At 54.8% G+C, this 27,852-nt stretch overlaps 1 protein-coding gene across 2 annotated transcripts; it reads left to right on the top strand.

Moving 5' to 3' along the window:
- The first annotated feature begins 804 nt into the window (after window positions 1-804).
- Window positions 805-27,636, top strand: Celsr3 (cadherin EGF LAG seven-pass G-type receptor 3). 2 transcript variants are annotated; one of them, XM_074059979.1, is made up of 36 exons: window positions 805-4,540; window positions 6,355-7,005; window positions 7,348-7,573; window positions 7,802-7,917; window positions 8,348-8,436; window positions 8,543-8,700; window positions 9,323-9,486; window positions 9,784-9,909; window positions 10,001-10,170; window positions 10,572-10,757; window positions 11,315-11,431; window positions 11,810-11,981; window positions 12,148-12,289; window positions 12,386-12,506; window positions 12,820-13,003; window positions 13,317-13,418; window positions 13,637-13,651; window positions 14,738-14,832; window positions 15,026-15,235; window positions 15,520-15,715; window positions 15,972-16,127; window positions 16,496-16,667; window positions 17,240-17,407; window positions 17,637-17,763; window positions 17,853-18,059; window positions 18,304-18,478; window positions 18,706-18,818; window positions 19,315-19,394; window positions 19,870-19,993; window positions 20,503-20,619; window positions 20,726-20,874; window positions 21,114-21,223; window positions 21,587-21,745; window positions 22,281-22,481; window positions 23,447-24,335; window positions 25,791-27,636. In XM_074059979.1, the coding sequence occupies exons 1-36, from the start codon at window positions 805-807 to the stop codon at window positions 25,816-25,818; spliced, it is 9,951 nt and encodes a 3,316-aa protein (XP_073916080.1). In that variant the 3' UTR covers window positions 25,819-27,636. The 2 variants fall into 2 exon arrangements, with proteins under 2 accessions (XP_073916080.1, XP_073916079.1); XM_074059978.1 differs by having other exon boundaries at window positions 19,867-19,993.
- Window positions 27,637-27,852: the final 216 nt, after the last annotated feature.

The raw sequence follows: 27,852 nt of genomic DNA, 5'->3' as shown, positions 1-27,852 counted from the left end.
TACTCCTGCCTCAGGAGGGTCATCTTCAGTCCCTGCTCCGTAGGGGCGCTCCGAACAAGCAGATATTTTCGACATGTTTCATAAGTAAAACTTGTGATCTAATAGTTAAAAAGCTAACGTCCCGGGCCCCTGTCTGGTGGTCATCATCCCCCTCTGTCCCATAGCCCATCTTCCCCGCCCCCCGCCCCGAGCCGTGAGAACGCTCGCTTCGCAGGTCATGGGCACCTATTTCAGGCCAAGATCGGTTACAGGCTTCGGAACTAGTGCTCAGAAAGAGAGAGGAGATCCATAAATAAAAGAAAGGCTAGGGAACAGAGCTGGAACAGTGCCCTAGGACAGAAGCAGGGAGGGGCGTCGGCAGCCAAGAGTGGGGGAACCTAACAGAGGAATTCCGTGCTTCACTCAGCACCGTGGACAGCACTTGTGTCCTCAATAAAGATGGCGGCAACAACTTCCTTCTCCAGAGTTGTCATGCGCGACGGGTTGTACCACCGCGTTTGGGGCGTCGGGGCGGAGGTGGAGCAAACCATCGGGGCGACCGGGAGCCATGTTGGAGCGTCGGGAGGCGGCAGCAGCGTCGGGGATGCTGTGGTGGGGGCAGCGAAAGCCGGGGCCGTATGCCAAAGGGGCTCTGGCCGCGGAGTAGATGGTGCCCAGAGAGCGGTGGCGGCGCGGAGTTATAGGCCGAGGGGCGGGAGGCCAGGGCGGCGGCAGGGGCCCAGGAGGGGGCCCGAGCGGCGGGGCGGGCCTAAGGCTCGAACCGGGGCGGGGGGCGGTGGAGGCCTTGTGGGGAGGCGGGGGGTGATGGCGAGTCTGCCTCTCTGGCGGGGTCTCGGGGGATCGTCGGCCCCGGTACTCCTGCTCCTTCTCCTCCTCTCTTTGTTCCCCCTCAGCCGGGAGGAGCTGGGAGGCGGCGGGGACCAGGGCTGGGACCCAGGGGTAGCTGCTGCTACGGGTCCAAGGGCGCAGATCGGCAGCGGAGCCTTAGCTCTTTGTCCCGAGCCGCCTGGGGCCCGAGAGGATGGAGGGTCTGGCCTGGGAGTCAGAGAGCCTGTCTTCATGGGTCTCGGAGGGAGTAGGCAAAGCGCCGGGAGCGGTCGAGGCCCCCCTGAGCAGCCAGACACGGAGCTGGAGGTCCAGGCATTTGACAGCCGCAAGCCAGAGGCAGGACCGGGACCAGGGTCTCTGTTATGCTGGCGGCCAGAGGTCTCCTCTTGTGGGTGGACAGGGCCTTTGCGAAGAAGTAGTCTGTCGTCAGAGGCTCTGTCCCCTGGGGACCCAGGTCTGGGGAACATCTCGCCCCTCCCTTCGGACCTTTTGGCTCAGCCTAGTGGCCCCAAACCAGTGTCCTCTCAGCGTAACGCTAGGAGAAGCATCCGCAAAAGAGTGGAAACTGCGCGCTGCTGTGGGGAACTGTGTGCTCCAGGACTCAAGGGTCAGAACGAGAGAGCCGCGACGTCCCGAGTGCAGAGGGGACTCCCTCGACGGGACTGTCTTCCCGGGGCTGTGGAATCAGGAACCGGCCTGGATTCAGCACCTCGTGCGGCGAGAACAGCTCCTTCGCCGGGTTCAGCACCCCGTCACTCCCGGACAGCTCCCGAGCTGGTGCCCGAGCGCATGCGCTTCCGTGGCCTCTTCCGCCGCCGCTTCCTCCCGCAGGGCCCCGGGCCGCGCCCCCCGGGGTTCCCGGCCGGCTCTGAAGCCTGGCGAATATCCTCAGCAAACCCGGCACGCCCCCGTCGCGCAGCAAACCGCCACCCGCAGTTCCCTCAGTACAACTACCAGACACTGGTGCCCGAGAATGAGGCGGCGGGCACCTCAGTACTACGCGTGGTGGCGCAGGACCCGGACGCCGGCGAGGCGGGTCGCTTAGTCTACTCGCTGGCGGCGCTCATGAACAGCCGCTCGCTGGAGCTGTTCAGCATTGACCCGCACAGCGGTCTCATCCGCACTGCGGCCGCTTTGGACCGCGAGAGTATGGAACGCCACTATCTGCGTGTGACGGCGCAGGACCACGGCTCGCCGCGCCTCTCGGCCACCACCATGGTAGCTGTGACAGTAGCTGACCGCAATGACCACGCGCCTGTGTTTGAGCAGTCTCAGTACCGGGAAACACTTCGGGAAAATGTGGAAGAGGGATACCCCATCCTGCAATTGCGTGCCACGGATGGGGACGCGCCCCCGAACGCTAACCTGCGCTACCGCTTCGTGGGGTCTTCTGCTGCACGCACGGCCGCTGCCGCTGCCTTCGAGATTGATCCGCGCTCTGGCCTCATCAGTACTAGTGGCCGCGTGGACCGCGAGCACATGGAGAGCTATGAGCTGGTTGTGGAGGCCAGCGACCAGGGCCAGGAGCCCGGACCACGCTCTGCCACCGTACGAGTACACATAACTGTCCTAGATGAGAACGACAACGCGCCCCAATTCAGCGAAAAGCGTTATGTGGCTCAGGTGCGTGAGGACGTGCGCCCCCACACGGTAGTGCTACGCGTCACGGCCACCGACCGGGACAAGGACGCCAATGGTTTGGTGCACTACAACATCATCAGCGGCAATAGCCGTGGTCATTTTGCTATCGACAGCCTCACAGGTGAGATCCAGGTGGTGGCACCTTTGGATTTCGAGGCAGAGAGAGAGTATGTCTTGCGCATCCGGGCACAGGATGCAGGCCGGCCACCTTTGTCTAACAACACGGGCCTGGCAAGCATCCAGGTGGTAGATATCAATGACCATACTCCTATCTTTGTCAGCACACCTTTTCAGGTCTCTGTTCTGGAAAACGCACCCCTGGGCCACTCAGTCATCCACATTCAGGCAGTGGATGCAGACCACGGGGAGAATGCCAGATTGGAGTATTCCCTAACTGGTGTGGCACCTGATACCCCTTTTGTGATAAATAGCGCTACTGGCTGGGTCTCTGTGAGTGGTCCACTGGACCGGGAGTCTGTGGAGCATTACTTCTTTGGTGTGGAAGCCCGAGACCATGGCTCACCCCCACTTTCTGCCTCAGCCAGTGTCACAGTGACTGTGTTGGATGTTAATGATAATCGGCCTGAGTTCACTATGAAAGAGTATCACCTTCGACTGAATGAGGATGCGGCTGTGGGTACCAGTGTGGTCAGCGTGACTGCAGTAGACCGTGATGCCAACAGTGCCATCAGCTACCAAATCACAGGTGGCAACACCCGGAATCGTTTTGCCATCAGCACCCAGGGGGGTGTGGGTCTGGTAACACTGGCTCTGCCATTGGATTACAAGCAGGAACGCTACTTCAAACTAGTGCTTACTGCATCTGACCGTGCCCTTCATGATCACTGCTACGTGCACATTAACATCACGGATGCCAATACTCACCGGCCTGTCTTTCAAAGTGCTCACTACTCAGTGAGTGTGAATGAGGATCGGCCAGTGGGTAGCACTGTAGTGGTCATCAGTGCCTCTGATGATGATGTGGGTGAGAATTCGCGAATCACGTATCTTCTAGAGGACAACCTGCCCCAGTTTCGTATTGATGCAGATTCAGGGGCTATTACACTACAGGCCCCACTGGACTATGAGGACCAAGTGACCTATACATTGGCCATTACTGCTCGGGACAATGGTATCCCACAGAAAGCAGATACCACTTACGTGGAGGTAATGGTCAATGATGTGAATGACAATGCTCCACAGTTTGTGGCCTCCCACTATACGGGGTTGGTCTCTGAGGATGCTCCACCTTTCACCAGTGTCCTGCAGATCTCAGCCACTGATCGGGATGCTCATGCCAATGGCCGGGTCCAGTACACTTTCCAGAATGGGGAAGATGGAGACGGAGATTTTACTATTGAGCCCACCTCTGGCATTGTCCGGACTGTGAGGCGGCTAGACCGGGAAGCAGTGCCAGTGTATGAGTTGACTGCCTATGCTGTGGACCGTGGTGTACCACCACTGCGGACTCCAGTCAGTATCCAGGTGACAGTACAAGATGTGAATGACAATGCACCTGTTTTCCCAGCTGAGGAGTTTGAAGTGCGGGTGAAGGAGAACAGCATTGTGGGCTCAGTGGTGGCCCAGATCACTGCAGTGGACCCCGATGAAGGCCCCAATGCCCATATAATGTACCAGATTGTGGAAGGGAACATCCCTGAGCTGTTCCAAATGGACATCTTCTCTGGAGAGCTAACAGCACTCATTGACCTGGACTATGAGGCTCGCCAGGAATATGTGATTGTGGTGCAGGCCACATCTGCTCCTCTGGTCAGCAGGGCCACTGTGCATGTCCGTCTGGTTGATCAGAATGACAACAGTCCCGTGCTCAACAATTTCCAGATCCTCTTCAACAACTATGTATCCAACCGCTCAGACACCTTCCCCTCAGGAATCATTGGGCGCATCCCAGCTTATGACCCTGATGTCTCTGACCACCTCTTCTACTCCTTTGAGCGTGGCAATGAGCTGCAGCTGCTGGTGGTCAACCAGACAAGTGGGGAGCTGCGACTCAGCCGAAAGCTAGACAACAACCGCCCACTGGTGGCCTCCATGTTGGTGACTGTCACAGGTAAGGGGAAGTGGACAGGCAAATGACCTAGTGACCCTATCAGGGCCTCAAACCAAAGAGGAACACCACAAGGGACCTCAAGGCAAAGAGAGATTTCCAAGCCTTCCAAGAATCCCTTAAGGGTTGGATTCCTGTGCCTAACAAGATCTGCCACAGACCTTACAGACCTCTGCTTAGGTTCTTGGACAGTGTCCACAAAACCCCAAAGATTCTAAGGCATCTAATACATCCCAGAGAGCTGGGGCATGGCTCAAGAGGTAGAGTGCCTGCTTAAGCAAGCACAGGCCCAGAGTTAAAACCCCATTACCATCAAAGATAGACAGACAGACAGACAGATAGAGACTAATACATACCATAAAGGCTATAAACAACTGTCTGCTACCCTACAGCTTGCTCCTCTCCCCTTAAAGGGTTGTGGAAGTCCACATTAATGCTCTGGAGGTCACAGGCAAAGCCAGTGCATACTGTGGCTTATGTTTAAATGAAGGGTTACTTTAGGTCTTGACTGACTGTGAACCCATCTGTGTAGGAAAAGAAGACCAGTAGTTTAGTGGTCAGGAACAGCAGCTTACTACAACAACTTTAGGCAAAGTAGGCCCACATTGGCCTGGCTGTCTAAAGCCCTGCTCTTTGGGAAAATGTCCAGGGGTCCACTTTACTCTTTCTTGCCTCCACTGTCCCAGGCTTTCACCAACCCCTCCCTAATAGGAGGGAGCAGGTAGAAAAGGTTCTTATTTATTTATTGTACTGGGGATCAAACCCAGAGTCTGGTGCCTGCTAGGCAAACACTCAACTACTTAGTTACATCCCCAGCTGGAAAAGGTCCTTGAAGCCCAAGCTACTGAGGGCTGCAGAAGTTGGGGGGACAGGCTTTTCTGGTGCTTATTCCTCAATTCTGGAGCCGGGACTCCTGTTGGTGTGTGTGGAGGGAGAGTATGAGGGTATGTCAAGGTTCAAGGTCCTCCTGGAGTTTGTTAACCAACAGTTCTGGGGAAAGTCACTGGTCCAGGTCCCATTTTAGAGCCATGGGAAAGCAGTTTATTAATCAGAGATAGGGGATGAGTAATTCCCTGACCTGGAACCTTCTCCAGCTTTGTTTCTTGGATGGGATGTTTTGCTGGTAATGCTACTCTGGGGGTAAAAAGGAGCTCCTGGGAATGGGTGGCCCTGGCTCATCCTTGTGTGTGGATAGCCTGTAGATCATGATAACTGGGAGAAATGTGGGTTAGTGACCACTGAAGGACCTTCTTGTGTGTTATTGGAGTTATTTGCTAATAATCCATGAACATTGTGGTGAGCTAATGGGGGAGCCCTCAGATTTGGAGACCAGTCCAGAGCTGGGTGAACCTCTGGCTTAATCCCCTCCTTCTGTTGCTTCTGTTGTGGTTGAGAAAGGAAGCAGCAACTTACTGGTATCTTTTTTTTTTTTTTTTTTTTTTGCCATACTGAGGCTTCAACTCAGGGCCTACACCTTGAACAACTCCACCAGCCTTTTTTGTGATGGGGTTTTTTGCGATAGGGTCTCATGAACTGTTTCCCCAGGCTGGCTTTGAACCCTGATCCTTCCTGATCTCTGCCTCCTGAATAGTTAGGATTACAGGGGTGAGCCACTGGTGCCCAGCAACATTGGTATATTGAGGCTAGGGGAAGTGGTGTGGTCACCAGCCCCAGACTCACTTGTATCCTAGTGGGGGAGTCAGCCTATTGACTCAGGTGCTGGGGGACTGGGCAGTCACTGGCTCCAGTCCTCTTGTTTCCCAGGGAGAGGTAGCTGCTGACCCCAGGCTGACCACTGCCTCTGCCTCTGCCTGCAGATGGCCTGCACAGTGTGACAGCGCAGTGTGTGCTACGTGTGGTCATCATCACGGAGGAGTTGCTGGCCAACAGCTTGACTGTACGCCTGGAGAATATGTGGCAGGAGCGCTTCCTGTCACCACTGCTAGGCCACTTCCTTGAAGGTGTGGCGGCAGTGCTTGCCACGCCTGCTGAGGATGTCTTCATCTTCAACATCCAGAACGACACGGATGTGGGAGGCACCGTGCTGAACGTGAGCTTCTCAGCACTAGCACCTCGGGGGGCTGGGGCGGGCGCTGCAGGGCCCTGGTTCAGCTCCGAGGAGCTGCAGGAGCAACTGTATGTGAGCCGTGCTGCACTTGCGGCCCGCTCGCTGCTCGACGTATTACCCTTCGATGACAACGTGTGCCTGCGTGAGCCCTGTGAGAACTACATGAAATGTGTGTCAGTGCTTCGTTTTGATTCATCTGCGCCCTTCCTGGCCTCGGCCTCCACGCTTTTCCGACCCATCCAGCCCATCGCTGGCCTGCGCTGCCGCTGCCCTCCTGGCTTCACTGGTGATTTCTGCGAGACTGAGCTCGATCTCTGCTACTCAAACCCATGTCGGAATGGCGGCGCCTGTGCGCGGCGCGAGGGCGGGTACACTTGCGTCTGCCGCCCGCGCTTTACGGGTAAATCGAGGCACAGCCCCATGAATCTCTGGCAAAGCTTGGGGGCGGGGCTACAGGACTAGCGTGCTAGTGAGGACTGCGCACTTTTGAGGCAGCGGGGACGGGGGGGGGGGGGGGGCGTGGTTAGACGGAAGAAGGCGTGGCCGAGGGCGGAGTGATAGGGGGTGTGGCCAAATCTGGGCGGGGACTGGTGGGGCGGGACCAGACCGAATGAGGGCGTGCCCTCAGGCAACTGGAGTAGTCGGAGGTCTTCGAAATTGACCTCGAAGCACGTGGCCTTTAGAGGGGCTCGAGCTGGGCATGCATCATCATCGTGAAAGGCTCTGACTTCTTGCCCTTCAGGAGAAGACTGCGAGCTGGACACCGAGGCTGGCCGCTGTGTGCCAGGTGTCTGTCGCAACGGGGGCACCTGCACCAACGCACCCAATGGCGGCTTCCGCTGCCAGTGCCCAGCAGGCGGTGCCTTCGAGGGCCCACGCTGTGAGGTGGCAGCTCGCTCCTTTCCTCCCAGTTCGTTCGTCATGTTCCGCGGCCTACGGCAGCGCTTCCACCTCACATTGTCCCTCTCGTAGGTGCCCGCCCCATGTTTCTGTGCACTTCTACACTGTCCCTACCTACGTGTCCCTGACTCAGAACCCTGATGTCCCAATGAGACACCGCCTCCTTCTCTGACCCGCTAGGGTGTCACTGCACTGGCTTCTCCTGTCTTCATCCCTTGCCTTAGCTTAGGCTGGTGCCTGGCTGGAAGGTGTGAGGTCACTTCCACTCCTAACGCCCCCACTCCCCCTACACCCAGGTTCGCAACAGTGCAGTCCAGTGGGCTACTTTTCTACAATGGGCGCCTGAATGAGAAGCATGACTTTCTGGCCCTGGAGCTTGTGGCGGGCCAAGTGCGGCTCACATATTCCACTGGTGAGTACTCCTATGGTTGTATGTGACTGTGTGTTCGTGGGGTGGCTGGAAGATACAATCATGGCTCATCTTAGGTTTTCCTCACTGTGAACCTAAACAGACAACAGTGAGGACTCAGCTTTGTGTCCATTTCTTATGGGAAAGTCCATCTCTCCAAGAAGTGTGTTTCGCTTGTGAGTGGCTCAAGTGGTAGAGCACCTGTCTAGCAAGCATGAGGCCCTGGGTTCAAATATCACCAAAAAAAAAAAAAAAGTTAAAGAAGTGTGTTTCTCCATGTGCTCAGGGGCACTCTGATCCAGCCAGTGTGGTCACCAGGGGGCATACTTGTCTGATGCATCTAGGATGACCCTGGGAGTAGCACATGAGTGATGTGGGGTGGGGCAACTTAGCAGGCAGTCCAGACAATGCTACACATGCACTCCTCCCACAGGCGAATCCAATACAGTGGTCAGCCCCACAGTTCCGGGGGGCCTGAGTGATGGGCAATGGCATACAGTGCATCTGAGATACTACAACAAGGTAGGCATCACCCCTGGCATAGTGTATGGGAGGAGTGAGGAGACTGAATTCTGCTCCTCAGGGATTAACCTAGGGGCATTGTTGACTGCTGTGCCTGGGTCTTTAGCCCCGGACAGATGCCCTAGGGGGTGCTCAGGGCCCGTCCAAGGACAAGGTGGCTGTGTTGAGCGTGGATGACTGCAATGTGGCTGTAGCTCTGCAGTTTGGTGCTGAAATTGGCAACTACTCATGTGCAGCTGCTGGTGTACAAACAAGCTCCAAGAAGTGAGGCCCCGTACCCCTGATCCCTGTGTCCTTTGCCTACCAGAGCCCACCCCACTTTTCACATACCACATCCTTCACCTCAGCTTGCCAAACTCCCCATCATTTCCCCAGACCACCAGATTTTCCTCTCTCCTTAAAGATTCTGGAAGCCTACTTCCCCTTGCCGCCAATCCTGTTTTTACCCCTGATTTTGAGCTCCCATACATTTCTCAGATGCAGTCCCTAAGAATCCAAAGTCTCCACTCCCCCACCCAAGTCTCTAATGCCACACATCAATCCTTGTCCCTTAATCTCACACAAAACCTTCCCCCAGAATGCTGAGCCTGCTGATTTCACTTCCCAACCCCACTCCTCCATCTCCTACCCTACCACCCAAATGCCTCACTCCTTCATCACAGTCCACAATCCCAGCTCCCCCACCTTTTTCCAGATCATCTGCCCATCATGATCTCTCCTTTGTACCCCTACGACTGAAGTAAGGTCCTAACTCCTTCCCTAGCCTGGACTTATCCTCTTCCCTTAATCATTCTTCCATCAGTCCTACCCCCTACTTCCTGTGGCCCCCAGGAGCAACCCTACTCTGGTCTCAGTTCCACCAATGACACAGGCCCCTGACCCCCAGGTCCCTGGACCTGACGGGCCCTCTGCTCCTGGGGGGTGTCCCCAACCTTCCCGAGAACTTCCCCGTGTCCCACAAGGACTTCATCGGCTGTATGCGAGACCTGCAAATCGATGGTCGCCGACTGGACATGGCAGCCTTTGTTGCAAACAATGGCACAGTAGCAGGTAGGCCAAAAACTTCCCCTAGCCCTACTCATGGCCCTGTCCCATCATAAGGAGGGGATAGAGGGGTGCTTGGGGTGGCTCCATATCTCACCCCAACCCATTCTCCTCTGGCAAGCGCCACGCTATAGCCTAACATTTAGGGCCTTATTTGTCCCACACACTCCCGTCCATGAGAGAACATGAGGCTGAAATCATGTCTGTTTTCAGCCCCTCTGGACTCCAATATCCTGCCCAGCACTTAGGGGTCACTGCCGCCCCTAGTAATATTTTCATATCTTTATGCTTTCTTCTCCCCAGGCTGCCAGGCCAAGCTGCACTTTTGTGACTCAGGCCCCTGCAAGAACAGTGGCTTCTGCTCAGAGCGCTGGGGTGGCTTCAGCTGTGACTGCCCTGTGGGCTTTGGTGGCAAAGACTGCCGGCTTAGTGAGTGGGCAGCATGGGGCAGGAGAGGCCTACAGGGTAAGGTCTGTTTCCTAGGGTGGGGCCTATAACCCTGCTTCTCTTATCCTGTCAGCTATGGCCCATCCCTACCATTTCCGTGGCAATGGCACATTGAGTTGGGACTTTGGAAATGACATGGCTGTGTCTGTGCCATGGTACCTGGGACTGGCATTTCGGACACGGGCAACACAGGGGGTCCTGATGCAAGTGCAGGTTGGGCCACACAGCACGCTCCTCTGCCAGGTGTGTCTGTTCTTTTGATCCTCCCTTACACCCTTAGTTTTCGATTTCTGATGAGAGGTTCAGGTCTGATCACATAGCATACTTCTCCTCCAAGTGTCCTGCTCTATACCCTGTCCCTTGACTCTTTTCCCTATCATGACATCCTCTGCAGGTACAGGGCATAAGCATAACTTTCTCTTGTTCTAACAGCACCAATCTGTGACCTCTGGTCCTGTCCTTTGTCCCCAACCCATATCAGCAGCATGATGTTCCCTTGGCACAGTGTTGTGTGTGCCAGGTATAGCTTTGACTCTATTGTTATGACTTTTGGTTTTCCTTATCTCTGAGCCCTCTGATCTCATCTCCCAACCTCAGCCCAATTTGGGGCTCTAACCCCAAGGGTTGTACATCTCTACCCACAGCTAGATCGGGGGCTGCTGTCTGTGACAGTAACCCGGGGCTCGGGACGTGCTGCCTACCTCCTGCTGGACCAGGTGTCTGTCAGTGATGGCCGGTGGCATGATCTACGGCTGGAGTTACAGGAGGAGCCTGGTGGCCGGAGAGGCCACCATGTCTTCATGGTCTCACTGGACTTCAACCTATTTCAGGTCTGATCTCTGACTCCAGAGTAGTTTTATTTTCAGCCTTCCAACCAGACCTATCTTATTTAACCTCACCTTTGGTATGGCTCCTTTCTACTCTCTCCACTGCACCAAATCTGATATTCTTCCCCCAGTCACCTTGTCATATTCTTGCTCTGATCCAGCCTTTCCAGCCAGGTTGGTCCATTGTCAGGTCCTCCTTATGTCAGAGAAGTTACCCAGATTTCTGACCTGATCTTGGGGTACATCTAAGTCCAGTACTTTGCCTCACTTTTGAAAGCCCCTTCTGATCTTTGCCCCAATCCCTACCTACCCCAGGTTAAAGTCATGGAATTTCAAAGTCTACTCTGGGTCCAAGAGTGAGAGGCCTGTCTTTATTATGCATCGCCCATACCCAGACAGTTTCTCCATACTTGGGAGCAGCTCTTTCCCAGAACACATCCCTGTACAGAGAGACAAAACATGGTCATGCAGGGCTAGAAGAAGGCCAATACTGACTCTGGGGTATGGCAGAGGTTTATTAGGCACCACCCCCCTTAGTGTTGACTATCCTCCTCCTCCAGGATACCATGGCCGTGGGGAGTGAGCTGCAGGGCCTGAAGGTAAAGCAACTCCACGTGGGAGGCCTGCCCTCCAGCAATAAGGAGGAGATTCTTCAGGGTCTGGTTGGCTGTATCCAGGTGGGCATCAGCATGGGAACATGATATGGGGGCATTAGGATCAGTGGTCAGATGTCAGCAGTTACTAGGGACCTGAAAGGTCATAGAGGTTGGCATGGGATAAGGGATAGATGACCTAGAGCAAAAAGAGACAGGTCAAATCTTTCTGTGGTGTTGGAGGTAAGAGCCTAGCATAGATTATCAAATGCCATTAGGAATCTGTGTCAGAGGCAGCATAATTAAGGATCCTAGAGTGGTGCTGAATTGGTGACTTTGGGAGACTTGGAGTTTTTAGGGGCCTGGGAGAGGTTGCATGTCAGGGATCATCAGACTGGGTGGCTGACTCTGACGCTGAGGTGCTTTGATATGGGTCTCACTCCTTGCTGGCTGTTTCCATAGGGGGTGTGGCTTGGCTCCACACCCTTGGGGTCCCCAGCCCTGCTATCTCCCAACTACCGAGTGAACGTGGAGCCTGGCTGTGTTGTGACCAACGCCTGTGCATCTGGACCCTGTCCACCTCATGCTGACTGCCATGACCTCTGGCATACCTTTTCCTGTACCTGCTGGCCAGGTGGGCCTTGGGTGGGTGGAATAAGGGTGATCTGGACAGGAGCCAGGAGCTTATGGTGAAGACAAGGGGACTGGAGGGCCTGAAAAAGGGGAAACAGAGAGAGATAGGTACCTACTTCCTTTATGCTCTGTGACCTGTGTTCTATGCTTCCTGACCTACTATGTAGGTTACTATGGCCCAGGGTGTGTGGATGCCTGTCTCCTGAACCCCTGTCAGAACCAGGGGTCATGCCGGCACCTCGCAGGAGCTCCCCATGGCTATACCTGTGACTGTGCAGGTGGCTATTTTGGTCACCACTGTGAGCACAGGTGAGAGACTGGGGACTAAGATGATGGAAAGACCTGGTGGGGACAGGGAGGGTCACTGAAATATTGTGGAGGCACTGATCCTCATCTCATTCACAGGATGGACCAGCAGTGCCCACGGGGCTGGTGGGGAAGCCCAACCTGTGGCCCCTGCAACTGTGATGTTCACAAGGGCTTTGATCCTAACTGCAACAAGACAAATGGGCAGTGTCACTGCAAGGTTTGCCTGGCCCCTGACCCCTGACCTTTAAACCCTTCCTTGGACATGATCCATGATTATCCAGCTTGCTGTCCTCTGTAACCTAACTTGGGCCCTAACCTCTTATTTGTGTCCTGTGACCTAGTTGCCACCTCTTATCCTTGGCCCGTAAGTTATTCCTTGTCTTCATTTGAGGCTTGTGTTCCTTTGGGCCTGTGAGCCTATTCCCTTTACCCTTTGCCCTTGGTTTTTACTCATTTCCCAAGCTTTGACCTAAGACCCCTTCCTTTAGCTCTGACCTCTGACTTCAGGCCCCTGACCCATCCTCAAACAGGAGTTTCACTACCGACCACGGGGCAGTGACTCATGCCTCCCGTGTGACTGCTACCCTGTGGGCTCCACCTCGCGCTCATGTGCACCCCACAGCGGGCAGTGCCCCTGCCGCCCAGGAGCCCTTGGTCGCCAGTGCAACAGCTGTGACAGTCCCTTTGCAGAGGTGACAGCCAGCGGCTGCCGGGGTAAGCAAGCTCTACCCAGCTCCACTTGTAGAGGGCTGGTTCCAGCATGCTGCTACTAAAGAAATTGGTGGCATATTTGGCTCTAGAGGTGTAGGACTCCGGAAAGTTTCTCCTGAGCGAGACCAGTTGTACTCAGGGAATCCCACATTTACCCCAAGTACTTTGCTGACCTGTTATAGAATCTAACAGGCCAGCTCTTGAGAAGCCAGCAGAGGAGGCTGTGGCCCTGGAATGGGTAGTAGAAGAGCAGTAGATGTGACTGTCATTTGCCTCAGACCCTGACCACCTGGCTTAGTACTTCCTCTCTCCCTAGTGCTCTATGATGCCTGCCCCAAATCCCTGAGATCTGGTGTTTGGTGGCCCCAGACCAAGTTTGGTGTCTTGGCTACAGTGCCATGTCCCCGGGGGGCCCTGGGTGAGTATGTAGTGGGCAGGGGCATTGATGAGGGTGGGAATGGGCCTGTTTTCTGACTGCTAGAGTCACCTCTTTCCCTAAGTTGGGTGACTTTGTACCTGTTGAGAGGTGGGAGTGGGGTGGAAGTCCACGTGGGCCCATTACTGTCTCCTAGGGGGTCTGGGTCCTTCCCTACTCCCTCATTAAGCCTCCATCTGTTTCTCTTGGCTTCTGGGCAGGATTGCGGGGTGCAGGTAAGGGGTACGTGTTTGCTCAGGTGCGCTGCCCCCTCCCACTGCCAGAGCTTTTGCAGATCCCTCATGCTGCTTAAGGTCTTTGCAGCCCCCTCCTTGCTGCCTGAGGTCTCTAAAATCTCCCAACTGCCTGAAGTCCTTGGAGGCCACTTTCTGTTGTCTGAGGGCCCTTGAGACCCTTCTCTGATGCCTGAGGTCCTCAGAGAGCTTTCTTATCTCCTGGGGACCCTGCGGATCCCTCCCCACTTCCTATAATCCTTGCAGACTCCTCCCACTTTCTGAGGTCCCTGCAGGCCTTTGGCTGCTGGCTGAGGTCACAAAAGACCCATCCCCTCTGTCTGAAGACCTAACAGCTCCTCCCTGCTGTCTGAGGGCCTTCAGAACCCTCCCTGCTGCTTGGGGTCTCTGCAGTGGCTGGACAGAGATCGTGTGTGTGCATGCTTGTTTATGTCTCTTTCTGTGCTTGTGCATGTGTCTGTCTTTCGGGGGACAGGGTTCTGTATTTAAGTTAGGGTCCCTTTTGTTGGTAGCTGCAAACTCCCTTAAAGCCCAGATCAATTCTAATTCAACTTCCATCCCAACCCCAATGACAAGAGAAAGAGATGACAGCAAAGTCACCATTGAGGCAGTTAAAACTTGTGTGAGGACCCTCCCACCCCTACCTCACTTGGGTCACACAATACTCCTAGAAAACCTTGTCTGTGTCAGTGTGTTTGTGTGTGTACAAGAGAGCACATGCATCCACACATTTGTGTGTGCAGCTGTAAGCATCGGTATGTATATGTGTGTGAATGTTGGCCTGTCTGTGAACTTGTCCCAGCGCAAATGTGTGAGTATGTGTCTGCAGCCCATCCTTGTGCTCTCCCTTTTGTGGTTAGTGATGAGGATGGTCCATAAACCCCTCAGGAATTGACAGGCAAGCAGCTGGGACCCACCTGGGCTTGGGTTGCAACATCCAGGCCCTTGGATGCCTATGACTCTGGCCTCTACCTCAGAGCTCCCCCTGGGATAGGAGAGGGTGCTGTGGTCACCTTATTAGCAAAGGTATCCAGGCCCCTGGCCTGACCTGAGGTTACCTGCTCGTAGGTGCTGCTGTGCGGCTATGTGATGAGGACCAAGGTTGGCTGGAGCCCGACCTCTTCAACTGTACTTCCCCTGCCTTTCGAGAGCTCAGTCTGCTGGTGAGACTCTGCCCAGACTATGCCCTGCACCCAAGACCTTTAGGACGGTGGTTGGCCCCAAATATACTCCAGCCATTGACCCACTATGCTTTTCCTGGTTGCCCTTTAATCCGTCCAAGCCTTTCTCCCCGTGAAGCTCTTGAGAAAGGCCTATAGGACCACAGAGCAATCACTCTCATCCTTGTCTTGGCAGCTGGATGGCCTAGAGCTGAACAAGACTGCACTGGATACTGTTGAGGCCAAGAAGCTGGCTCAGCGGCTGCGGGAGGTGACTGGCCAGACTGACTACTACTTTAGCCAAGATGTCCGAGTCACTGCTCGCCTGTTGGCCTACTTGCTGGCGTTTGAGAGTCATCAGCAGGGCTTTGGGCTGACGGCTACACAAGATGCCCATTTCAATGAGGTGTCACTTCGTCCTATGTTCCCCATTCCTTGGCCCTGGCCCCTAGCTCCATGCTTCCTGGCTCCCCAACTCCCCAGCTCCCCAGACCTGGTTCTCAAGCTCAAGCCACTCCATTCTGGGGAAATGAGGGTCCTGGGCTTTTCCTCTTTCCTTGTTCTCTCCAGCCCTGGCTCCTTATTTCTTGGTTTTCCTCTGAACACCTGGACAGATCTCTCATGCCTGCTCTGCCCCTTCATCCATCCTCACCAAGTGGCTAATCCCAACTCTTATCTCCATCTTTCCAGAATCTGCTGTGGGCCGGCTCTGCACTGCTTGCTCCAGAGACAGGGGACTTATGGGAAGCACTGGGGCAGCGGGCCCCCGGGGGCTCCCCAGGCAGTGCAGGGCTGGTGCGGCATCTGGAGGAATATGCAGCCACCCTGGCGAGGAATATGGAACTCACATACCTGAATCCTGTGGGGCTGGTGACACCCAACATCAGTGCGTAGTGGGTGGGGTGGGGCAGGGCAGGGGCTGTGAAAGGCAAGGACCTGGCGGTCCAAGGGGCTGGGGCAACTGATGCCATCATTAGTGGCAGGAGATTGTGCCACCACTCTCAGTGCTTTATAGGGACAGGCTGTGTGCTGATAGCAAGGCAAATGAGGCTTGTGAAACTTGGGTATAGAATAGGATAGGTGGGAATGGTCCTTGGCATGGGGAGGAAGTCCTTGATGGGTGTCGCCTTCCTCCTGGGCAGTGCTCAGCATTGACCGCATGGAGCACCCCAGTTCTACACCAGGTGCCCGTCGCTACCCCCGCTACCATAGCAACCTTTTTCGGGGCCAGGATGCCTGGGATCCTCATACCCATGTGTTACTGCCTTCTCAGTCCCCACGGCCATCCCCATCTGAAGGTAAGAGCCCTTAGGTGATCCCTGGGCCAGGTCCTGTCTCCCAGTGCCCCCAAGCTAAATACCCTGTCACCCTCTTGCCATTTCTTCCCTTGCCAGACCTCTCCCAGATATCCTAAGACCTTAGGAGATCAACCCTCCACCATGGACCTTGCCATACCCTTACCTTACTAGATCTCCCTTATCACAGATAACCTTCCCAGGCCTTTAATGTTCCTTAATAGGCCCCTGCTTCACTCCCCCACCTTCCCAGTTTTGAACTTACAGGAAAGAGATCCCCAAGCTTGACACTGGGTTGAGGTTGAGAGCTAGGTTTGTGGGTGCTCAGGATCAGAGGTCACTGATCTTGGCTCTTCCCTCTCTCCTGGCAGTACTGCCCACAAGCAGCAACACAGAAAATTCCACTGCCTCAAGTGTGATCCCCCCACCACCACCTACAGAGCCTGAGCCTGAGCCTGGGATCTCCATTGTCATTCTCCTAGTGTACCGCACGTTGGGGGGGCTACTCCCTGCCCAGTTCCAAGCTGAGCGCCGGGGCGCCAGGTACCACAGATAGAGCTACTCCCAGACTTCTCACCCCTGAGCTTTCTGTGAGCTTCTACCCAGTCCGTACTCCCTTTGTAGGCAGATGAGCAGGTCCACAGATACACAGAGACGCTCCTGTACATAGCTCCAGGGAACCCATCCAAGCTGGGTTCCATGTGAATTTTCTCTGGAGTTGTACAGAGTAGCAGAGGTGCTGGCTTGACAGTCTTAGAGCCACAGACGGGGGCTGTCACACACAAGAGGGGTAAATGAGCCAGGTACAGACAGGCCAACTGGCTGATAGAGACAGACAGATTGATTGGTGGGGTCAGGTGGGTGGGAGGGGGAAAGTTTGAGGCAGATAGTTGCAGACCATCTGGAGCTGCTCAGGCCTCAGATCCCAGTCTGGGCAGTGCATCTGAAGCCTTGGCAGCCCAGCAGAGGCTAGGGGCATTCTTAGAAACAACATCTGCGCTGGGGGCATCCTGGACCCTGGTAAGACATAGAAAGTGGTATGAAGCCAGTGAGAAGTATGTGGTCAGGGATTGGGAAAGTCAGCAGCATCCAAACCCAGATGGGTGTCTCCTCAGGCTTCCCCAGAATCCTGTTATGAACTCCCCTGTGGTCAGCGTGGCTGTGTTCCATGGACGCAACTTCCTAAGGGGTGTCCTGGAGTCCCCAATCAGCCTTGAGTTCCGCCTGCTACAGACGGCGAATCGGAGCAAGGCGATCTGTGTGCAGTGGGACCCACCTGGCCCGTGAGGACCCCATTCTGGAAACCCTTTGTCCCCGTTAGACCCCAAGAAGCCAACTGATTGAACCTTTGCCCCTGAGGCCCTATCTGTGCCACTATGCAACTAGGCCCATTAGGAATGCTGCTCCCCAACTCCAGGCATCCTCAGCTCCACCCCCCCATGACCTCTCACAAATCCCTGCCTGCAATGGGGCACTCCCCAGAAAGTAGGTCTAACTGTCCTGTGGCTACAGGGCGGACTACCATGGTATGTGGACAGCACGAGATTGTGAGCTGGTGCACAGGAATGGATCCCACGCACGGTGTCGCTGCAGTCGGACAGGCACCTTTGGGGTCCTCATGGATGCCTCCCCCCGTGAGGTGGGGCTGTGTTCAGTATCCTGAGAGAGTGGGAGGTTGAAGGAACAGGGAGGTTGTGTCTAACACCCAGTAACCATCCCTGTCCACAGCGGCTGGAAGGTGACCTGGAACTGCTGGCTGTGTTCACCCATGTGGTTGTGGCTGTGTCTGTGGCTGCACTGGTACTGACTGCAGTTGTCCTGCTGAGCCTGCGTAGCCTCAAGTCCAATGTGCGTGGGATCCATGCCAATGTGGCAGCTGCCCTGGGGGTGGCAGAGCTCCTCTTCCTGCTGGGGATCCACAGGACCCACAACCAGGTGCAGGGTCAGGGCCGGGGACCTGTGTCCTGATATCTCACCTGGCCCCAGAAGGCCTAGGGCCAAAGCTCAGGGTCCTAGGTCAGGGATACTCAGGTTGGGGACAGAGTTTGGGGCAGGATGCTGGAATAAGATGCTGTGGTTTAGGGGCTGGGCAGAGGTGGGATGCAGATGTCTGAGGTGGGGGGGGTCAGAGGTGGGGTGAGGCAGGAGAGGTCCTGACACCCCCCTACCCTGCCTTCAGCTGGTGTGCACTGCAGTCGCCATCCTCCTGCACTACTTCTTCCTCAGCACCTTTGCGTGGCTCCTGGTGCACGGCCTGCACCTCTACCGCATGCAGGTTGAGCCGCGCAATGTGGACCGAGGCGCCATGCGCTTCTACCATGCCCTGGGCTGGGGCGTCCCCGCTGTGCTGCTGGGTGAGGCTATGCCCATTTGCCCACTCAGGGATGTGACCCCCAAATCCACCCATCACATGGTCTGACCCCTGATGGTGCCATCAATCCTGATCATGACCTCCAACCTCAGCCCCCCATGCCATCTACTCAGGGAGGAGCCTGCTCGCCCTCACCCCATCTCCTCCCCACACATGGGAGGGCCAGCATTCAAGAACATACCCCTCGGTCCTACCCCTTCTCTCTCCAAGGTCTTGCTGTTGGCCTGGACCCTGAGGGCTATGGGAACCCTGACTTCTGCTGGATCTCCATCCATGAACCCCTCATCTGGAGTTTTGCCGGCCCTGTCATCCTTGTCATAGTGGTGAGTACCTGGTACTTGGTACCACCCGTATGCACCTGTGTGCTTTCCTCAGGGGAGGAAGGGAAGAGACTTGTAGCAAGTATGGTAGAGTCTGCTGAGGTGTGCCAGTGGCAATCCACAGGCTTCCTGTACTCCTTCCTGTTCTTCATCTGGTTATAGACTGAACTCCCCATTCAGCTATGTGAAGGTAGGGGGCATTGGGTCAGAGATTAGGCCCTTCTTCCTGCTTCTTTCTATATCTCTTTCACCATCTCTCCATCACTCTCTGATTCCTTATCTCTGACTTTTCCTATGATTTTAAGCTCCTCTATCTCTTTTTGTTCTCTCTCTCTCTCTCTCTCTCTCTGTGTTTTGTGTGTGTATGTGTGAATTTCTTACTGGCTCTGCTGCCTCTCTGTGTGGTCTTGGTTTTCTGTCTGTTTCTCACTATCTCTGTCTCTCTCTCTCTCTCTCTCTCTCTGCCCTGCTCGGCCCCATATATTGGCTGTGGGTCCAGATGAACGGGACCATGTTTCTCCTCGCTGCCCGCACATCCTGTTCCACAGGACAGAGGGAGGCCAAGAAGACCTCTGTGCTGTGAGTTAGCTGGCTGGGGGAAGCAAGGTGTTCTCAGATGGCAGACACTCCTGGGTGGGGTCTGGGGCCCCCAGAGCATCCCTGGTATAGGGCAAGCTCCAAATTCTGCACTAAGGGATAGAGTTATACTTGCCCTGGCCTGTGGTCCATCTCTGTGCCTTCTGGCCCTAAATGTGCTTCCACTCTGTTGTCTCTTGGTCCCCTGGGTCTTTCCAGAATCTCCCATGGCATAAGTGACTCACTTTTTTCCCCTGCTCTGTTTGCTTGCACCTGTTTTCTATGGCCCCATATGCCTCTGTTTTACCCATGTCCTTTCATGGCTTTATGAATGCTCTTCTAGTTCTTTGTGTGACCTCCGATCTTCCCTAGTGTCCTCCTGAGACCTCCGTGTCCCTTTGTGACCCCTACATGTCCTCCTGTGCTCCTGTTTAAGCTCTGCTTGACCCTTATGTGTCCTCCCATGTCCTCACAGCAGGACCCTTCGCAGCTCCTTTCTGCTTCTTCTGCTGGTCAGTGCCTCCTGGCTCTTTGGCCTCCTGGCAGTCAATCACAGTATCCTGGCCTTCCACTACCTCCATGCTGGACTCTGTGGCCTCCAGGTACCTCTGGCAACCTTTCCCTGCCCCAGACCTAGATGGGGCTTAGTGAGCCAGGTGTAGTCCTAGGCAGGGGATTGCCCCAAATATTGAAGCTCACAGACTGGATGACTACTGCCAGACTGGGTGCTAAACCAAGACCAGACACTGGCTTTCGCTGCTGACCTCAGGCCTGGATCTGATTCTCACTAGACACTGATGGCAGACTGGATACTGATCTGGATCGACCTACACCAAACCTGTGGCTCCTGGCTTCTTGTTGATATGCCCTGACTGTTACTGACTAGTCATTCCTGCCACTTGGACCTCTCACTGTTCACAGACTTTCCATGACTCCCTTTCTGAGCCCCTCTTGGCTCATACTGACACTCCTACAATGACTGATCCCCTCCACTGCTGACCAACAAGGGTCTCTACTGGCCTCTGATTGACCCCCTAGTGGGCCTACTGTGACTTTCTCTGACTGTTTTCTGATCTCTCTGTGACCTTCACTGACCCTTGCTGATCCACAGGGCCTAGCAGTGCTGCTGCTCTTCTGTGTCCTGAATGCAGATGCTCGGGCCGCCTGGACACCAGTCTGTCTGGGAAGGAAGGCAGTGCCCGAGGAAACAAGGCCAGCACCAGGGCCGGTGAGGGGCTGCCAGGGCTAGGGAGTTGGGATGGGTGCCCTAGAAGGCTCAGGTCTGAGGCTTCTTCAGGGCTGGCTCATACCCTTGTCCTGCCAACCTCCCCTAGGGGCCCGGGGCCTACAATAACACAGCCCTCTTCGAGGAAAGTGGCCTCATCCGCATCACTCTCGGTGCCTCCACCGTTTCCTCTGTGAGCAGTGCCCGCTCCGGCCGGACCCAGGACCAGGACAGCCAGCGGGGCCGCGGCTACCTCAGGTGAGTGGCCACCCATGGCTTAGTGCAGTACTACTTCATCACAGATTGGCATTACTAGATCCTAGGATGGGTTACTGTACCCATCTTGGCCACATGCTGCTGTTTCTGTCCCAGATGTTTCCTGCCATACACCTAGGGACACCCTCAGTCATGCCACATGGAACTAGACTCAAAGGACTCCAGCTTCCAAAGCACCTTGTCACATCCCTCTTTTATGGGGGGGGCTCCTTTATTTCTAGGGACAATGTCCTGGTTCGACATGGCTCTGCTGCTGACCACACTGACCACAGCCTCCAGGCTCATGCTGGCCCCACTGACCTGGACGTGGCCATGTTCCATCGAGATGCTGGTGGAGTTGGAGCCCTGGGTCAGGGAGGAGGGAGGCAAAGGGTCTCTCCTTTATCCCCTTTCTTCTGCCACAAATTGGGAGTAGTAGCTGGCAGAATTGGGACTAGCTTCCCCCAGGTCTCTGCCTCAGGAGGCACCTACCCAACCAGCCCTTGTTCTCCCTACCTACTCCTAACCCATCCCACCCCTAATAAGTCCCAGCCCTGCTGTTCCTAGCCCCACTTGAAGCTCTGCCCAGTTCCCTACTCCAAGCTCCTTGCTGTAACCATCTCCAGACCCTCAGCTCCGGCCCCTTCCTATCCCCCCAAGTCCCTCACCTCCTCAAGCTAGTGGTATACCTTCCTTCTGTCCTTCCCAACTTCAGGCCCAGACTCCGACTCTGACAGTGACCTGTCCTTGGAGGAGGAAAGGAGCCTGTCCATCCCATCTTCAGAAAGTGAGGACAATGGCCGGACACGAGGGCGTTTCCAACGTCCACTCCACCGGGCAGCCCAGAGTGAGAGGCTCCTTACCCACCCAAAAGGTGATGGGAGCCCTCTGACCCCATGGGTGATCAAGGGACACACCATGTTTCACTTAAATATGATGCAAAGCTCTTGCCATCTCCTGAGGATGCTTGGGTTGATGCAGTGGAAGCCTTTAAGGTCATCATTGGGACTCTACACGCCATCCCCATCCAACATTGTACTGGTGCTTGGGAGCCCTGGGAGCAGCCTGGGGATCAGAGTGATGAGGTCAGGAATGTTACAGAGTGACATGATACCCCTCCAGCCTCTTGGCTTCCCTATAGGTTAGGGTTCAATATAGTCTTCCTGACCCCTCAGCCATCAGGTTCCCCATCTCCAGTCTCTGTTCACTTCTGGTTAAGGTGAGGGCTTATCAGTAAGCCATGGCTTCATTTATCTTGAAAAGACACCCTCTGGTTCCAAGCTCTGCTCAGAGAAAACAACTAGCATTTGAAGGGTCAGTATGGTTAGGGATCACTGAGTCTGAATTGCAGGGATCAGGAGTCACTGGGGTCAAGCCAGAGCCACCTGTAATCTGCCTTGGCTCCACAGATGTGGATGGCAATGACCTCTTGTCCTACTGGCCAGCCCTGGGAGAATGTGAGGCAGCCCCCTGTGCCCTGCAGACATGGGGCTCTGAAAGGCGCCTGGGGCTGGACACCAGCAAAGATGCAGCCAACAACAACCAGCCAGATCTGGCCCTGACCAGTGGGGATGAAACCACCCTGGGCCGGGCCCAGCGTCAGAGGAAAGGTATGGTCCCTGACTCTTGGCCTGCACTGCAGGAACCCAGAGCTGCTAATGCCAAGACCCAGGAGGTTTTAGCTTCCTGATCCTAAACCAAGAACTCCTCTTCCTTTGATCTAGGAGCTTTCTGCTCCTCTACCCTGCTTCCTAGCCTCTAGGGCCAGCCCCCATCTTGACCAAAGAGTTCTTGCCCACCCCCTGTGCTGACCCGCACCACAGAGACCCCCATGGGCCACCCCACCCCACTCTCCCAATCTTGGTCAGCTTTGCAAAGACCTCAGGAACTGCTGTCCTTAAGTGCAGAGCCCTTGCTCTGATCTGGAAGGTTTTCATCCCCCTACCCTGCTTAACAGGGATTCCCAAAAGTTGTTCCTGCACCAGTATAAGAGGTTTCTGCCCTCGGCATTGTATCACAGGGACCATGGGGACTGCTTTTGTCCCAACCCAGGGGATCCCTGCCCCTTTGACTCAGGCCTGCATTGCCAGGACCTGAGGGCTCTTCTGATCTAAGTGGGGATTTATACCCACCCCTGCACTGCGGGGATTGCTCTGACCTGATCCAGAAGCTTACTGTCCCCCAATTCAGACCCCAGTCCTGTCATATGGGACACTAAGATATGCCAGACTACAGAGCTAACTTTGAGTATAAATCATTCATTCATTGCTGTATTCAGGCAATATTAAGTTCTTCTGTCTGTGGGCACTGTGGGGTGGGGCAAAAACCCGTTGGGACCCGGTACATCTCAGGTGCTTGCAGGGCATTTGTGGAGCAGAGGATGACAGACACACCCAGAAGTAGCTGGATACACAGGAGTCTTCTCAGACCCCCAGGATTGCCTCTGCCGCTTCCCAAAGGTTTTCTTCTCCCAGCACTGTGACAGGGATCCCGAGAACTGTGACATCCCTAGACTCAGGGAATTCCTTCCCCTCCACACACACACACCCTGGCCCCCATTCTGTTCCTCCCATAGGCATCCTGAAGAACCGTTTGCAATACCCATTGGTGCCACAGACCAGAGGTGCGCCTGAGCTCTCCTGGTGCCGGGCAGCCACCTTGGGACACCGTGCTGTGCCAGCCGCCTCTTATGGTCGCATCTGTGCTGGTGGGGGAACAGGCAGTCTTTCACAGCCAGCCAGTCGCTACTCTTCTCGAGAACAACTGGACCTGCTTCTGCGGCGGCAACTGAGCCGGGAGCGACTGGAGGAGGCCCCTGCGCCTATTCTGCGTCCCCTGAGCCGCCCAGGTTCCCAGGAACGCCTGGATACTGTGCCTGGCCGCCTGGAGCCTAGAGATCGGGGCAGCACCCTGCCACGGAGGCAGCCACCCAGGGACTACCCTGGTGCCATGGCTGGCCGCTTTGGGTCACGTGATGCGCTGGACTTAGGGGCACCCAGAGAGTGGTTGCGCACACTGCCTCCACCCCGCCGCACCCAGGACCTTGACCCTCAGCACCCTCCTCCTCTACCCATTTCTCCCCAGCGGCAACTCTCAAGGGACCCTCTTTTGCCATCCCGGCCCCTGGACTCTCTACCTAGGAGCTCAAACTCTCGGGAGAGACTGGACCAGATGCCTAGTCGGCATCCCTCACGAGAGGCCCTTGGACCACCCTCCCAACTGCTCAGAGCTAGAGAGGACCCAGCCAGCGGCCCCAGCCATGGCCCCTCCACGGAGCAGCTGGATATTCTCTCCTCTATCCTTGCCTCTTTCAACTCCTCGGCCCTCTCCTCTGTGCAGTCCTCAAGCACCCCCTCGGGCCCTCACACCACTGCCACGCCTTCTGCTACAGCCTCTGCACTTGGGCCCTCCACGCCTCGCTCTGCCACATCCCACAGCATTTCAGAACTGTCGCCTGACTCAGAGTAAGCTGGGCCTAGCCACCCTAACTTCATCAGTTTAGGGTGACTCTTGTATGCTTCACTCTGGGTTCTGCCACAGAATGGGGTAGGGGCTGGCAAACAGGTGTGAGTTACCACAGGCTCAGCACAGCCAGGAGGCCACAGGCTGGCAGGGAACCTGGCAAAAATCTGGCAGGGAATGGGAATGTGACTAGCAGGCACTTGCCAGCTGTATGATTGGGGCCAGCCTCCCTTTCCCACACCTCCCAGACAAGTACTTTCGAAGGGGCTGGAGCTAATGGAGGGGACAGTTAGGAGTCAAGGCATTGAAGTTGGAGGTAATCTGGTGTTTGCAAAGGGCAATGGGGAAAAGAGAAGTTTGCTCCAGAGGCTTTGCCTAAGGGAGTATATGGGATGCCAGGATATGCCAGACTGAAGAGCTAACTTTGAGGATAAAATCGTTCATTCATTGCTGTATCCAGTCAATGTTAAATTCTTCGTTTCTGTGAGGTAGGGCTCAGAAGTAGAGTGGTACCTTTCAGGTGTCTGCAGGGTATTTGTGGGGTTGAGGATGGCAGACACACCCATCACACTCAGTAGCTGAGTATACAGGAGTCTGACAAGGAATAATGGGAATAGGGAGGAACAGAAAGGTGCCATATCTTATAAGCCATGGAGATTTGCATTTCAAGATGAAACAGAGCCCAGAGCTTGTGGCTCTCGCCTATAATCCTAGCTACTTGGGAGGCTGAGAATGGAAGATTATGGTTGGAGGCCAGCCTGGCAAGAACCTATCTCCAAAATAACCAGAGCAAAAATGAACTGGAGGTGTTGCTCAAGCAGTAGAGTACCTGCTTTGCAAGCACAAACCCTGAGTTCAAACCCCAGTACTGCCAAATAAATAAATAAATTATAAGGAGAGAAATGGCTTTGGGAGTGGAGCACGGGACCAAAAGTACTGAACAAGACCCAGAGTTGGGAGAAGACAAAGGGAGAAGGGACAGGCAGGGGTATGCTGAGGGGCGGTGATGAGAGTATTGACCTACTGCATGGGTCCCCCTGCACTTTAGCCTTGAGTTCTAGTTGTGTGGAAGGAGGACTAGGGAACTGAGCAGGGGGCCCAGACTCTGGAGTCACATAGAAGTCAGTTTCTCTGGGTCTCAGTTTCCTTATCTGTAGAAACAAACTCCTTGAGTGTGAGATTTGTGAGACATTATCACAAGTGCCTAGCATACATATGTACATAGTCGATGTTTGCTAAGCACTTAGAGAAAGACTTAGCAGACAAAGGAGACTCACTGATGAGTCTGGGGGTCCAAAACAGATACGTAGAGGACTCAGAACCCTAGGGTGATCATGACCAGGCTAAGGGCTGAGAGGCAAGGATAATGTGGGAGATGAACGAGGCAAGGTCTGGTGGAGGAGCCTCCAACCAACTGACTCAGCAGTAACATTTGATTTCCACATTCAACTCTACAGAGTTCCCAGAAGTGAAGGTCACTCCTGAGGGGCTGAAGTGCGGTTAAGGAACGGCCAAAGGCGATGGAAGACTTGATCTGACTGAAGAGACTTCAGGAGTTGGGGGTTTGATCCCAAGGCAGCCTCCTGTGAGCCCTCCCACAGGTCTCTGTTGCAGCAGTGCAGTACAGAGGTTCCATGCGCATCTGTGAGCATGCGTGTGACAGGTTCAGGGGGGCGGGGCTGAAGGGAGGACTTTTTTACGTTTTGTACCTTTGTAACCAGAGAGATATGCTTATGTTATTTTTCAGCTTTTCTGTCTCCCGGGGGTCTGAGGCTTGGCTGGGAGGTGAAAGGGGACAGAGGGAGGACAGATACCGTCTGGCCCCATTTGGGTCCCTAGCAAACCAGATCTTTTTCTCTCATCTTACTGGGGTGGAGTGGACAGGTAGGTTAGGTTCCCTCCTCTCCCACTGCATCCCCAGGTTGATCTGAAGATTGTCAGGGCCCAAAGTGCAGAAATGATCTTTGCTTTTTTTCCAGTGCCCCACAGGCCAAACTTCTGGGGTTAAGGGTTGGTCTTGGAAACAAGGGTCCTCTAACCCCCTCATGGGGGTTTGCTCATGCCGCCTCTCCCTGTGGGTGTGTGTGTGTTTATTACATGGAGTCCCTGCCACTTACTGCCTTATGACCTAGGACTGATGCTGTGGGTGCTGGTGGAGCAGCAGAGGTCATGTTTACAGAGCAAGGCTTTCCTTTCTCCCTTGGGGAAGGGCTCAGGCTTCTACTCAGACATTCCTGCAGAGGGTAGGTAGAGGGGTCACTAGCCTGCCCTTGCCTAGCAAAAGTTGTCTGTGGTGCCATTTAATTCCCTGACACTGCTCCCTGAGGAGTGGGTGAGCACAGGGAGCAGAAACAAGGGAATTTAAGACCCAGAATGTAGGTGCCTCTGCCTCCCATGTTTACAGGATTCTCCCTGGCCCCAGGCACCCAGGCTGCAGAAGTGACTCATTTCCACCCCTCCTTTATATAAACCCTTATAAAGGGAAAAATGACTGTTAGGACCCTGTTCACAAAACTCTCAACTTTTGTTACTTTGTCTGATGTCCAGAACTGGGGACTTTAAAATTTTGTTACTTTGTTTACAGGTGGAGATTTAAAAAAATTTTTTTACTTTGTTTACAACTTAAAACTTTGAAATTTCACATTTGTTTACAGTTGAGAATGTTTTTTCCTTTGTTTACAAGAAAAGGTAGGGAAAATGGGAGAGGGGCACGGATGACCCACCTGTAAAGACCTGGACCTGGCCATCTTGAGGGGGTTTCTAACCCCCACCTCTCTGAGGCCAAAGGTCAGTGCCCAGTCCCTTGTTTAACAGCACACCCAGAAGGCCTGGGAGTAGGCATCTTCTGACCACTGGGAACAGTGGTTGTTTAGGGTTCAGGGGTTCTGTGCAGATCCTCCATCCCTACCCCATTCAATACTCTTGGGAGGCAGTTTCCAAGGAGATTAAAATTCCTTCTTCACTGACTGGTGCTACCAGCCAGGACCCCAGCTCTCCTTCCCCAGAAATGACCCCAGCCCTCCAAGGGCTGGGTGGCCTGCTGTGGGTGGAAGAGTGTCCTTGCTATATCCTAGGTTCTGTAGATGCCCCTCTCTGGGGTTCCCCTCCCCCTCCAGCCCAGTGGCCCTCTTTCCTGTCTGTGTAAATTGTTCCGTGAAGCCGCGCTCTGTTTTGGGAATAAACTTCTATAGAAAACAGTTGTTGCCTCTTTCTATTGGGAGTGGTGGTAGGATGGTGGCTGTGAATGATTCAGACCAGACTGACCTTTTGGAGGAATCTAAGCCCTCCTCCCCCAAGAATATCCAGTTATTTTTAGACCATTTCACAGGAGATTTGGACCAGGTTCCCATCTCCTTCACTATGAAATTTGGCCTCTCACCTTGTGATTGGGACCTGAAGTTGGAGCATAGGTACTGGGACTAGGGTGCCAAGGGAAACCCCCCTCCCTGGTCATAGCTGCAGTAGACTTACTGTCCAGGGCCTGATCCCTGGCCTGGCATTTGTGGCCTTGCCCAGTTG

Source organism: Castor canadensis, chromosome 17, assembly GCF_047511655.1.
Source record: "Castor canadensis chromosome 17, mCasCan1.hap1v2, whole genome shotgun sequence".
Taxonomy (NCBI): domain Eukaryota; kingdom Metazoa; phylum Chordata; class Mammalia; order Rodentia; family Castoridae; genus Castor; species Castor canadensis.
The sequence above is the reverse complement of the archived record's forward strand: the minus strand, read 5'-3'. Positions and strand labels throughout refer to the sequence as shown.